The 14,691-nt window shown below is 39.0% G+C and overlaps 1 protein-coding gene across 1 annotated transcript; it reads left to right on the forward strand.

The window, feature by feature from the left end:
* Positions 1–2,045: 2,045 nt before the first annotated feature.
* ca12 (carbonic anhydrase 12) lies at positions 2,046–11,051 on the forward strand. Its single transcript, XM_085282217.1, has 9 exons — positions 2,046–2,193; positions 2,487–2,507; positions 4,764–4,943; positions 5,959–6,101; positions 8,456–8,551; positions 8,637–8,700; positions 8,885–9,042; positions 9,206–9,332; positions 9,986–11,051. The coding sequence occupies exons 1-9, from the start codon at positions 2,130–2,132 to the stop codon at positions 10,636–10,638; spliced, it is 1,506 nt and encodes a 501-aa protein (XP_085138343.1). The 5' UTR covers positions 2,046–2,129; the 3' UTR covers positions 10,639–11,051.
* The last annotated feature ends 3,640 nt before the right edge of the window (positions 11,052–14,691 follow it).

Consider the following 14,691-nt stretch of genomic DNA (forward strand, 5'->3'; position numbering starts at 1 on the left):
TTCTTGCAATCTTATTCAACAATAGTTGATATATGGGAGAAAACAAGTCAGATGAGGACTGTGTTGAACCTCCTTCCTGATATACACCCTGGTTCTCCTTGAGTTCTGAGTGATGTCATATGGTTGATGCTGAGGCCAGTACACTTACATCACAAGTCCTGAATAACGTGGAGACATCTTCACGCAGGTACACATACGGAAGAGGATTAGGGCCACTGGAAAAAAAAAAAAGAATTCTGACTTTAATCTCAGAATTCTGAGATTAAAGTCAGAATTCTTTTTTTTTTTTCCAGTGGCCCTAATCCTCTTCCGTATACACAGGAAGTGCACGAAGGACGAATATATTTCCAGTAAAAAATAAAAAAAGAATGTTTATCGAAATTAAATTTAAACAAAACAAAAACGCGTTAGACTTACCAAATTTAGGGCAGTTGATGAAAAAAAATAAGGTGGTGGTCGTGGTGGGTTGAAGTTGGGGACTCTTAATCCACACGGGCTGGCCAAATCTTCCCCGCATCAAGGTAAATTCAAGATGGCTGACTCAGCTTTCCTGAAGGAGCGACAAGACTCCACCCACCAGAACGTCACTAATATATGCTTCTTAAACTTTTTGAGCGTTCCAAAAAAATTAGCTAAAAAATATTGAGCCCTATTCAATTAAAGCTGCATAAAAGCCAACAGAGCTCAATACTTTATAGTTTGCTCAACTACAAAACGACATTTGAGTGTTATGAGCAGTGTTGGTCAAGTTACTTGAAAAAAGTAATCAGTTACTAATTACCAATTACTTCCCCCAAAAAGTAATCCCGTTACTTTACTGATTACTTATTTTCAAAAGTAATTAATTACTTAGTTACTTTTTAAAAACACGATTTACAACCTGAATAGGTGATAAAGCGATAGATCTTTCAGCCCAATTCTACTTTTTCTGCATAATCCATCATACAAAATGTAATCAAATGGAAAAGTCTCTTTTTAAAACTTGTTTTATTAGTTTTAATCTTTTAACTTTATGCATCAAGCAAAAATGTAATTATCTGCAACATTCTCTGACTGGAAGAAATTTGTTTAATATTTAAACCTATTTTCTGCACATTCCAGCACATAAAATAAAATATTTTTTTTTGTGTTTACACTCAGTCTTTCAAATCGATGCAAGTAAAACACAGCAGAAAATAAATAAAGTCAAAGACTCAGCGGTCCTGTTGCTCTATTTTCACCTGTAAAGCAGGAGTAGGGTAGGCGGAGGTTTACCCTGGTGCAGGTGTGCCGCAGTCAGTGGAAGAATCCGCGAGTTTCTCTGTGAGTTTCCCATTACGTCGTCGGTGCTTGTTTGGAAGTTTAGGGGTTTTTTCGCTGTAAAAAGAAGTTTTCTTCCCACGCACAGCGGACACTAATGTTTTTGTCACTTTTTACGGAATCAAACTCAAAGTAAGGTCAGTACTTCCACGCTTTAAACGCTGCACGCTCATACTCTCTCTGCACTCCATATATGATCCATTGTTGATCTGCACACAGCTGTTGTCACAAACGTCGCACTGGCTTATGTCACTGTCATGAGACATTCTGCAAAAAAAAATCACGGTTCTAGTAACGCAGTAACGCAGCGTTCCTACGGGAAAGTAACGGTAATCTAATTACCCTTTTTGCAATAGTAATCCCTTACTTTACGCGTTACCTGAAAAAAGTAATCAGATTACAGTAACGGGTTACATGTAACGCGTTACTGCCCATCTTTGGTTATGAGCTTATTAGTTATGAGCTAGAACAACTGTTAGGGATTACAGTCTAGTAGTTGTATTTTTTTTTTTAAACTGTTAGCAAATACAGATGTTAGGAGTGTGTTTGGAGTGTGTAGGTCTGTATGTTTTGTCTGCTGGTACATCGGACTCGGTAACCTAAATGACTGACTGTACTTATATGCGGTCGTTTCTGTCACAATCCGGACCGTGACCAAATGACTGTGGAGGCTGGTTATGTTGTTGCTCTGACGTCAGCGCAAGCTACAGAGAAGCTGACGGCATGAGTATAAAAAGCCGGCCGGTTTGAAGGCTGGGGCTTCGGTGCTTCAAGCTCTTGCTCCGCACCGGGTTGACAGCAGACTGCGAGGGAGGTCTGAGGCGATCAAGATGCACTTTCTGACTCGCACTGTCATCGTTTCCCTTCAGCTGACTTTATTCAGCGCAGTGCATGGTAAGCGCTCCTACAGTAAAGAAATAAATACATAGAAATCTTACCATGCATTGCTAAGATTTTCTGTGTGTGTGGGTAGAAAATGATGCTTTAAAGCAGGTGTCTCAATCCAGCTGCATGCTTAGTGACGGAGATCAAGAAGTTTTTCTTTTTTACTTTTTCTTTTGTGTTTCTTTTGTGTGTAGTTTGATTCGTGATCGTTTTTAATTCATCAAAAGTTGGCTTTGAAATTTTACCATTTGTATGTACCGTAAACTCTTGTTCTACAAGTGCTTTCTTTCTGTCTTGTTTAGGTGCCAAATGGACATATGATGGTAAGTGTGACAATATTTCACACACAATTTGTAATATATATATGGTAAATAAAATATAAAAAGTTTATATGATATAATAAAGTTGTTGTTGATGGGGGGTTTTGTTTTTTTTGGCTTTGCCTATCCAGTAAGAACTGACATAAAGCATTTTCTTTTTGGCTCTTCATCAGTGTTTTAAGTCACAGTGTCAAACAGGAAGACAAAAGTGATGACAGTGTGGTAAACACCATGCACAGTCACCACTTTTGTCTGTGATGAACAAAGTCGGACTCTACAATTATAACATTTCATAAGTGGCTGGCTGCCTTTGTCTGGTGCCTTAAGCTTCATGGAGAGGGACTTCTTGAATCATGTCTATCTCTTACATAAACTACTCTTACTAAAACCTCTCGTCGTTATTTTACAGCAAAAAAAATGTCTGAATGCTAAAGCAAAATCTTTGCAGGTGAAGCAATGGAAATGTATATAATCTGTCTTGACATTTTTTTTGTTTTTGTTTTCTGGAAAAATCTTAAGCAATCTTTGGGGAAAAAAATCATTGATCAAGTCCTCTATTACCTTTAAAAGTTACCCAAACGGTGGAGGGATTCTTTACCTCTGGTTCCTTTGGGCTGAATAAGAAAATACCCACTTCTCTGGTCAGTAATTTGTAGTCATGATTAATATAGTTTGATTAGAATGTATCTGTTCTTAATTAGGATAATGACTGACCTTATATGTCAGTACGGTGCACTGTGACAGTGCTTCTTGGTGCTTCATCCTGAAATATGCACAATATAAATATACAAAAATAGATAACATAGAATAACATAGATTAAATACTAAATTCCACATTATAGTAGTCAGCAGTCTGTCTACTGGTAGCACTTTCTGTTGGTGGTGGTGCTACAGCTGAGTCATATAAATTATCTCCACCTCAACACTCCACCCTCTGGCAAAGGACATACAATGAGTCTTTGCACGAGAATAAAATAAATGAGATTAACAATGTCTGTTGTATTCCTCTCGCCCTGCTCTGCTACCAGTGTGATGTTTAGAGGATTGCTTAGAAAAGTTTGTTAAAATCTTCTATTTTAAGATTTCTTTTACGTAGAAATTACCCACAGTCATCTATGTTCTACCAAGTACTGCCTAGGGACCACCAAGGGCCACTAAACATCCTATATTAAAGGGCACCCAGCATCAAAGTAAAACACAAATGTTATGAATAGTGAGTAACAGAAAAAGTAAAATAAGAACAATTTTCTTCTTAGTTAGAGACGGTTTGCCTAGATTGAACTTGGAGCTTTTCATCAAACAAGTATTCAGTGATTTTGCTACTTTGGTTGACGACTTCTGGCATGTCTTATACAGTCAATCCACATTTGTCTGAGAGGGAGGTTGGGGGCAATCTTTTATATTTAACCATGGTCAGCTGGCATATGGTGAATGGTGAATCTTTTGATGAATGCTAAACAGATAATGAATTAGCAGCAATTGTGCTGCCAAGATGAGAGCATACGCACAGCTTCTTCCATTTTGTCACAAATGTGACATTTCAAATTTGATGAAGTCCATTCATTGCAAACTATTAGCCTGACTTGTTGTTTGAAAAGCTCAGTGCATAGACGCTTACACTTAAAACATCACGCAATGAAAATGCACATTCAACAGCTTCCTGTTTTTCTTCTCAGTCCATTTTTAAAAAATAATTGTTTCCCAATTTCTGTATTATTTTAAAGCACACTGTCCCTCGTGGCCTTGGAGGAAACATTTTTGAGAGTTAACCCCCTGACAAAAAAAACTGAGGTCGCTTTGTAAACCGTATGACTCAATTGTAAATGTGGCCATTTTCGGTGTCTTGCACTTTATAGAAACCTCTCATTTGGAGAGAGACGGCATTCTCACTGCGTGGCGCTGCCTGCAAGCAGCAGGCTGGTTCTCTTTTCTCACTGCTTCAAAAAAAGCGCATGAGCAGAGTCGTAGGCTTCCTCCCACCATCTTGTTTATAGATAATAATAAGTCATTTGGACCAAAGATAAAACATTTATTACACACTAAAACAAACTCTAGCCCTCTTTGGAGCCACCCACTGTTTAGCCTCACACTGTGAGATGTTTGCCTGATAACATTAAACAGTTTAGTTTCTGAAAAATGTCCATGCTAATGTTTTCTGGTGAATCCACACTTTTAAAATTGAAATCTAGGTATTCAGATTCAGATAGGTAAATTCAGATTCAAAAATTGCATAATGTAATAATGTTAATGTTGTTGCAGGACCCCAAGGACAGGACCACTGGTCCCAGCATTATCCGTATTGTGGTGGAGCGCTACAGTCACCAATAGACTTGAAGTCAGATCTGCTAAGGTTCGATCCCACTTTACGTCCAATTGAGGTTCAGAACTACAACCTGTCTCCAAATGAGCAGCTCACTCTTGGAAACAATGGACACTCTGGTGAGTATACATCAACAGTGTTATCCAAAGAATATGTAAGACGTGCAATACGATGTAAGATGTAATGTGTACTTACACTCATCACAAGTAAGACAGTGTGTATCAAACTAAGCAAATATTTAAGTATGCCATGCTTTGTTTGGCCTGAAATCTAAAAGTTTTTCAAATCAAAGTGATGTGCTTGTCTATGCATTCATTAAAATGTCCACACATAAATGTGGAGACCTATTTTCTGGGCCAAACTTAGGAAAATGATAGGCAGATCTTTTTTCTTCATTTGCCACAACAATTTTCTATAATCAACCTCTTATTATCTTAACTGCCTGGGAAAATATGACCAAAGACTACTCATCTGATCCGCCTCTGCTTGGACTGACGCATCTTAATGAAGGAAACCAGCTTAAATTTAATGTGCAATATTTATTTAGAACATAGCGAAGTGAAGTGAAACTATGCAATAAACTGTGCGCTGCAAAACTAGTTAGATACGCTTCTGTCATGTTCCCTCAAACATCATGTACAAACTGCTCCATTAGGAATTTTTGTGACAATCATGTATAGCTGAGGATGCATGTCATGCCTTCCGAATGTTGGCAAGGATGCATTGCTGTTATATCTGCATAACAAAACTGCTTTCTGCACACAGAATGCAAATAACACAGAAATGCTTATGTGTGCATACCTGGTGAGCCTCAACACCACAAACTGAGTGGCATCATCAGTGTGACGTGTATTCCAAATGGGCTGACAAAGCGTTTTCATGTGCAAGCATTCGTCATGCACTGACGATCATGCGAAATGCACTTTGCGTCACCCGGCTATAAATGGTCTTAAAAGCAGCTACACCACTATGACAGAACAAGACAGTGGGGATAGGGAAGGGTGGGGGGTTGGGGATTTGGCATGCTGACTTCCTCAGTTTAGATAAAGCTCATGTTTTGTGATGCCCCAGTGTTTACTGGTGCAGTCATGACTCTTTATGTTGATGTGTGCTTTCATTTGCTTTGATTCACAGTGCAGCTTTCATTGTCCCCCACGATGTCCATCTCAAGCCTACGTAACCGATACACTGCGGCTCAACTCCATTTCCACTGGGGCTCCCCCAGTCGGCCTGCAGGTTCTGAGCATACGGTGAACAGTAAGCAGTATGCTGCAGAGGTAAACAATGCAAACTGCACTTTTCAGAGATGGTAGTGCACTACAGTGCTACACTTAAGTACAAATTCAAGGTAGTTGTCCTAAAGTATTTCAATATCTTTGCAACTTTCTACATGTACATGTCAGATATTCGTTCTGGTTGGTTCATCAACTCATTCATTTCCTGTTAGGATGAATGGTGTTAGGCGATAAGCTGTACCATCTTAATATCAACTGCAAGTGATATGACTAAGATGCAGCTTTCTCATCAGTCATGACCAAGCAGTAGCCTATCTCACTTTCTCCTTGACTCTACCAACTTTTAGCTACTGATTCACTTCTGCCTTTTCTTTGCTACTGGTCTTCCTGCCAGCTCAACACTCTCAGTTGAGAGGTAGCTTCTCGCCTCACCTCACCTCACCTCACCTCACCTCATCCCTCTGGCATGTATGAATAAACAGTATGTTTTTCTTTGTAGGTGACTACCTTTAGTCCTAGAATGATTCCAGCACAGAGACTCACTGACTCTGACTTTCCATAGTCAATGTGGGGATTATTGTAGAGTCTACCTTAGAATATAAAGCGCCTTGAGGTGACTGTTGTTGTGATTTGGCGCTGTAGAAATAAAATTGAATTGAACTGAATTGAATGAGAAAAGCAACCTTCAATTAATATGGATGAGGAGGACTAACAAAGTAAACTGAAGTAAACAGAACTGAAACAGAAGTTATAATATTTAAATGAGAGAGTGGAGTGAGGTTATTAAACATCACACAATATTTCTTCTGTCAGGATTTAAAGATATGATTATCTGTGTCTGCTTATTTAAATAAGTTTTACCCTTATCTGTACTTAGAAGTGACAACTCTGGCTTCAAGCAAAGCATTAATACTTTGTGACTGAAACGTGTGACATTTGACTGGCAGGGGAATCGAAGCCACTGACACCCTTCAAAGATGATGTTGCTAAATATGAAATATGAAAAGCATTCGCATGTCACTGTTGTGGTTTGTTGAGACTGCTGCAAATATGTAGCTCACACCCATCTGTCGAATGTGTTGCTTCTACGTGCTGCCTATTTCGATGTGCAGTCAAGTGTAAATTGAAATTATATGCATAAAAACTTTAACTCTAAACCCTCACTGCTAATATTACAGAGAACATAGAGGATTCTTTTACCAAAATAAATCATTGGTTTACAATCATCAAATCAGCATATTTGGCATTTAGTTGCATATTCTAAAAGTCAGAAAAAAGACATCGGTCGGTATCAGAATGTTCATTGCTAGATGGTATGTAGTCTCTTACTCAAAAGGGTTTTAGGGGATTGTATGTACCAGGCTATTATATACTGTGGTTTTAAACCACTTCGCTAAATGAGCGGCTGTCTGTGCTATTTAACGTGTGAAGCCCTGTAAACAGGTTTCACACAATAGTTTCATTTATTTACTTTGGCACTTCAGGTAAAGAAGACGATTTGAAAGTCAAGTTTAAAGTAAAGTAGGTGAAAATGGGATACTGTTGTATATAATTTGGAATTATTTGGATTACAGTGGGCAGACTGAAACGACTGCAACCTGTGTTCATTTTATGTGACCACGCTCCAGCTGCTGTGCAGCCACATTTAAGGTGCTGTGGTTTGACCTGAGTTTCTGTGTGGACATCTCGAAAACATGCGTCTTTTCAAGTCTCTCCAGACTCCAGAACCACAGTTCCTTGATGACATGTTGTTTTGGAGGCATGGCATGATGGGAAATTGAACATTTTCCTGAAATGGTGAAAAGGTCTTCCTTAATTCTCAAGACAGAGCAAAGTCTGTAAATAAAACTATTTGGTCAGAAGGGCTAAGAAGCCTTTGGGTTGTACAGAATATAGAATAATGTTCTGAAAGCTGGTGTAAAATATTTTCTTTTTGTATTTTCTTCCACAGAAGATTGCATTCAATGCTTTCTGAATACCTCCACTTATGTTCAATCCAACTAACATCTACTCTCTGCATTGAACAGCTATTATAAGTGTACACTAATAACAGTTGTCATTTAAATAAAAAGGAGATAACATGGAGAGCAGAGACGTTATAATGACATGATATACCAACCTCCATGCTCGCCCGAAACTAAGTAATAGTCTGAACACAGGGTAGTAGTCTTAAGGTACTTTAAGGTTTATCACAGGGCTGTTGCAGTGATGCAGTGGTGTACATAACAATCTGGCAGTGTATGTGTCACTTTTTCCATGACCCCACCAAATCGCTGCTATTAGTACTATGTCACAGATGGCGTGAGTTATAAAAATGAGAGTGATTTACATAAAATACCTTCTTGTTTTGTGTTTTTCTCCACAGGATCTTGACATATTGTTCTTTTTGTTCACAGTTGCATGTAGTGCATTACAATTCAGATAAGTATCCCAATATTTCCACCGCCGTGGACAAATCTGATGGCCTGGCTGTGCTGGGTGTGCTGGTTGAGGTGAGACCTTGTGGATAATGTTCTGTAATTTTGTTTTCTTCTGTAAAGTAGACCTAACTATTTCATTATTTGTGTTTCTATAAAGGTTGGGATGTTCAATCCAGCTTTTGAGCACATTCTGAAGTTCATAAATCGTATTATATACAGAGGTAAGACCTGAGTACTAGTTTTTTCTAAGTACTAATGTGGAGTAAACATAAGCCTATGCAAAACATAAGCTGTGTTTGTGATTCTTTATCTAAGTTTGAGGTGTGAATCATTCATATGACAGTCATGGATTTTACATTAATGTCACCCAACAGCTGATTTCTGTTTTGTCATTCCGACTGTCAGATCAGAAAGTGAAGGTGCCTGCTTTCAACATCAGAGCTTTGCTGCCTACGCGTTTGGATGAGTATTATCGCTACGACGGCTCACTGACGACTCCTCCGTGCTATCCGAGTGTCCTGTGGACGGTGTTCAGGAATCCTATAACAGTTTCTCGCCAACAGGTGCTTCAGCAGCTGAAGTGACTTTTAACCAGGTTTAATATTAGAATAAGAAAGCAGTTGCAAAAAATTTTTTAAGATGTGTGTGTGTGGCGTCTTTTAAACTTTATTGGTGTGGAAAAGCCTTTGTGCTAAACTTGCTTTTGTTTTGCTGTGCTTTATTTAGTTTCTGACCCTAGCAGCAACGCTCTACTCCTCGAATGCCCAGGACTCAGCCTCTATATCGCTGAGTAACAACTACAGGAAAACGCAACCTGTTGACAATCGGCTCGTCTTGGCATCTTTCAAAGAACGTAAGTATGGTCTACAAACATGGCTTGCTTTATTACCTGAGCATGGGTGAAAAGGTCACATAAGCGACATGGCTGCTGTGCTGCTTTAAAAAAAGGCTGAAAGACACATTTGAATGAATTGAGGGCTTTTATTCTGCTGCAGAGATTACAGCTGTCATGCTGGCTTTGGCTTGTATGGTGTAACCTGCTTGTGGCTTAGATTTGATGCTGATCATTTTTAAATTTGATTGAGCTTGATGAGCTTGTCTGGAAGTACGCCATCTTTTAAGACATGTTGATTTAACCACTCCTCTGACATGCTGAAAACATCTGCAACCCTTAAATTTGTCCCTAAAGCCTGACTTTTATGTGGTTGCCTGGTGTACCGCAATGTATGGTATTTAGGTCCATATTGTGTGGTATGAATGTGCATGGTTTCCTCAAAGCTTTCCACGCAGAGCTATGCTTTCCTAATGAGACGTGCTGTGACATGGCAGTGTGAAATCCCATGCTATGAGCTTCTCAGAAGCGCTAGCTAGCAGACAGCAGCTTGAGCTTTTACTGTATCGCTATGAGCAGCGCTGTTGCATGGTGGGCTTGAAGATCCATCATCGTCCAAATGAGCATCCAGCTTGCGGGGATGTTTAACAACATTGGCTCTGTGTCTGATGCAGGCAGAAGACTGCATGGTACTCTTACAGTTACATCTCCGTTAACAAGAAAGCAAATCATACAGCAGCTACTGGTTGGCGACTTAGGAGACCTGGCTGATGAAGACCTGTACAAGCTCCTACCAAGTGGCTCAGAGAAACACCATGCTGGCAAGAAGAAAGACCTCAAAACCCAGCAGAATGAGAGACTGGCCAAATCCAAACAACAAACGCTGAATCCATCCCTTGGGAAGAAAAGCCAGGCCAACCGCCATGTGGGAAAACTCAGGCTAGCAGAAAACACACTGAGCTACGTCTCACTGGAGCAGAGAGTTTCCCACCAGCTCAAACAGTCCCATGCTGAGAATCAGATGGTTCAGGCTCTTAGAGATGCAGTTTTCCCTGAGCTTAACCTAAAAAGCTACCTAGAGTGCAGATCAGACTTAGCTCTCCCTACCATCAGGTATATTCTCCAGGGACGGCCAACAGACGAGGCTACTGAGTTAAATCATTCCCTGACTAAAGCCATGATGAATCAAAGAAAGACTTCCACAGCATTGGAGAAAGACGTGCCAATGACACAATATAATGGTCATTCCACTGCTACAGTTTCCAGGAAACCACAAAGCCAGGGTTATCCACATCCTTGGCTTTTGCCTATGGAGTGGGAAGACTAGAGAGATGCCTGGCATTGTTGAAACTCAGTGTGACTTTCTGTAGCAGACATCAGTTGTGTGTCCCACACTGACAGCCAAATTTCCAAGCCACGCCCTGCATTCTTTTAACCAGTTTATGCTTTATGTACGTGATATTACAATTTTACTTTCCTGTGTGTGCACATATTTGTAGTTTTCAGAAACGTTAACAGTTTTTCTTTGTCACAGATTTTGTTTGTTTGTTTTTTGCACAAAATCAATCGGATGCAAAACCAGTGCCCAGCAGTGACTGTCCTCAGTATAATGATAGGACTATCTCAGTGTGTATATTTTTGCTCTGAAAAATTTTTTTTTAATTTGTTAGTACTTCTGGTATCTTTGCCCACATTTGCCTGGCTAAGCAATGCTTTTCAATAAACTATAAAAAATGACAAGTTTCCTGTGTGAAAATCTTTATGTGTCAACTTGTACGAGTGGGAGATGCCAAGGACCATTTAAAGTGTTTTACTGGATGCCAAGCTCAGTCCTATAGTATGGTAATTCTGGAGCCATGCTAGTAATTATTGTCATACACAATGTAGAAATGTGGCTAAACCAAAAGAATTTATTTTGAGCTAACATGATTTTTAGATCTTTGCAGGGTAACGGAAGCTTTTTACATTTCGCTTCTATATTTATATAAAATAATAAAGCATTAAAGGTTTTCAGTTGCACATCTATGAACAGAATTTAATGCTTAAATAGGAGAAATGACAGCAAGTTATTAGACTACATTATGTTTATTTTGCATGCCACGAAAAAGAAGTGTGTACTTTGTAGATTCTGCACCTTAACTATATAGAGGAGGATTAAAGAAGTAGTCAAATTAAAAATGTTGAGGGTTAACTATAGTTAAGATAAAGTTTTAGACTGCGCTTGTGTATTTAAAATTCTGACTTGATCCACGTCACAGCACAGATGATTTCTTCTGTTTCCTTCATCTGGTCCCAAAAGGGAACCACTACACACCCTCTATATGTCCTCCTCCACCACATCCATGAATATTCTCTATGGTCGTTCTCCTTTCCTCCTGTCTGGCATCTTCAGCATCCATTGTCAAATATATCCACTATCCCTCCTCTACACATGTCCAAGCCATCTCAGCTGTCTCTCTCTGACTTTGTCTCCAAACCACTCAACCTGAGCTGTCCCTCTGATGGAATTATTTGTAATCCTACCCATCCTGGTCACTCCTAGTGAATTTTACCATCTTCAACTCAGCCACGTCCAGCTCTGCCCTCTGTCTTTTTAAGGATACCACTGTTTCCATACAATACATCATGGCAGATCTCAATACTATTTTTGTAAAGCTTCCCTCTCAATCTTGCATCCTTGTGTCACAAATCATCTCAGACACTTGTCTCCACCCACTCCACCACGCTGCCTGCACTCTGTTCTCCACCTCTTTTGTAGATCACCCATTGCTTTTTGTCTGGCTGACCACAGGTATTTATATTCATCCACCTTCTCTATTCCTTGCATCTTCACCATTACACCTGTCTCACCATCATTCACAGATAATTCATTCATACATTATATACATTTTTTCAAATGGGTCAATGGGCTGCGGGAGAAATTTGAGAGGAACAAAAATTCCAATGTTTGTGTCATATGAGTGTCTGTTTCTCCTATGAAAATTACTGAAATGTAATTATTTTCCCTCTATTATCAGTCATGGGTCGTCCTTTCACTATTTTCCTTATCTGAGTTAAAATCTGTTAAAATGCATTTTCACTATTTCTCTCTCTCTCTCTCTCTCTGTTACTCAGACGACCTCTCTTGGATAAACACTGGTACGTTGCTTTAGGCTCAGTAAACAATTTTTAAACAGACATGTATAATCATGTTAAGCCACAATACATAACATGAAGGTTTATAATAATAATTTATTAATTATTTAAGTATTTCTTAGATCACTAAACACATCTAAGTCTAAAAGTAAAGCCTTATTATTAAGACTTACTAAGTATTGATTTCTGTTCATTTATGATATGTCACATGAAAATTCAAGTTTATATTTAGGCCTCTGAAATATAAACATACCCCATTAGAAATTGTTATTTAACAATAATCGCCACTTATAACAAAATATATATTTATGCTGCTCTGCAGGTTTACTGGTTCCCATACTGGTGAGCTGTACACTGGGACTTGTTTTCATTGTCACCTTGATGTGCTGCATATTAAGGCAAAAAAGGTAGGTAAAGGGCAAAATCACAGAAAACATCCCTTGCTGAACAATAACTTATTGTATGCATTTTGTTTTTTAACTAAACCACATCTGCTCTGCTTGATTATTTCCATTCCTTGAACAATGTTGTCAAGGCGGTCAAACCTGGTTTGCCCCACACTTTTTAAGGAAGTCTAAATATCTAAGTACAACAAGAATTTGACTGGCTTTTTATATGACTGGATATGGAGCCAAAGTACACAAGACTATGTAAATTTGACACATTGAGACAGATTGCTTTAACTGACAATCAAATATAGAGTTTAAAAGTCCAGGAGTTGATAGTGGTTGTGCCCTCGTTAAATGGATTTTATAGGTGGGAAACGTGTGTGCATTCACTTGTGCCACTCTTAGTCACTCCTTGGCAGTGTGACAACACATGAATCATAAACCCATTTTTGTGCAGTTATGGTTTTCTATAAACAACTAGTAGGACACTAGACAATGTTTATGGGGTTACTTTGTAACTTATTATGTAATTCTTGTGATACATAGTTACAAATATATGAAAATAATTGACCTAGAAAAACAAGCATGTAGAATTTTATGTCTAGAGGAAGTAATGTTATAGCTGTTTTTAAATTCTGATAACTTCCACACTGGTGAGGAGTGATATGTGAGTATACTACTGCATTCATACTTTTAGATATGGAAAACAATGTTAGTTTGAATATGTAAGGATAGGTTAGTATTAACCAGAGGGGAGAAATGGACCGACGTATCTACAGCACTTTTCTTGCTGACCACTCAAGCAGTTAAAGTGAAACTTAAATATGTTCATACAGCACTTTATTCTTTGTGTTTTTAATCACTTTCTGTACCTCAAATCACCAATTAATCTAAGGTGCAGTATCTTGGGAAAATCTATCCACACACAGGAAGAGCATGCAAACGCCACACAGCCTGCAACTATCCAGGATGTTCAAACCGAAGACCTTATTGTTGTGAGGCTCAGCAGTGCTGACAATGCCTTCCAAAACACATAAATGCATACTTTTGGAGATGAAAGGCTATGTCACAGTCTCATTCCAAATTACATCCTGGAAGGGATTGAAAGGTGTTTAACGTTACATCTTTGTCTAAATGCTCCCCCCATCATTTCTTACACCTCACTGGTAACTATAACTGTGTTTCTTTAAAGCACAGTATCACCTGTTGTTTTTTTTTTTTTTAGAGTTGCTGCTGGACGAGACAAAGGCATGCATGTTGGATACAATACTGGAGACAAGGACGAGTATGGCTCAAGAGTATAACTCCTTGTTCTGAATCACACTTCAAAGGAGCTCAGAAACTTCAACATCCTTAAGACTTTTGTCCCTTTGCATCACTCGCTTTATTTATTTTTTGCCCCATGGGTCACTTTGGAGATTTATAAAGGCATGCAAGGTTTAATCACATCACATGATAAAGTTTGTGTCTGGCTCTAGGGTTTTGGGAAGTATTTTTTTCTCTCAAGCCACAATCTGGAGTCCTTTTGCTGTGTTGTGGCAGGCAGAAGATGGTAGGCCTTCATGCTGGATGTTTTAAACTGCATGCAAGAGGAACAGCTGTCCTCTTTAATTCCACTTTATTTATCTGACATGATGTGGTGTGTTTCCTAAGGAGAGCTTCACACAGAGTCTACCAGGCAAGAGCCAAGAGCTGAACTGGTGAAAATCTCAGGTCAAGTCAGATCATGGCACCCATTCCCTAGGGCTGTCCTGGCATGGTGGAAAGCCCAACCACAGTTCAAACAATAAGGGGATAGGATTTGACAGACATCTCTGATGATAGGATGGCCCTAGAGGGATGGGCTATACCACAAT

Source organism: Mchenga conophoros, linkage group LG7 (assembly GCF_057382185.1).
Source record: "Mchenga conophoros isolate Kocher_MC1m ecotype Shallow Benthic linkage group LG7, M_conophoros_male_GT1.1, whole genome shotgun sequence".
In the NCBI taxonomy this organism is placed as follows: Eukaryota; Metazoa; Chordata; class Actinopteri; order Cichliformes; family Cichlidae; genus Mchenga; species Mchenga conophoros.

What these genes read in the sequence shown, in the direction of transcription:
- ca12 (XM_085282217.1), top strand. Translation starts at nt 2,130, where the DNA reads ATGCACTTTCTGACTCGCACTGTCATCGTTTCCCTTCAGCTGACTTTA. An exon ending in TGGAAACAATGGACACTCTG is followed by an intron (nt 4,944 to 5,958) that starts GTGAGTATACAT and finishes TTTGATTCACAG; the next exon opens with TGCAGCTTTCATTGTCCCCC. An exon ending in TAACAGTTTCTCGCCAACAG is followed by an intron (nt 9,043 to 9,205) that starts GTGCTTCAGCAG and finishes TGCTTTATTTAG; the next exon opens with TTTCTGACCCTAGCAGCAAC.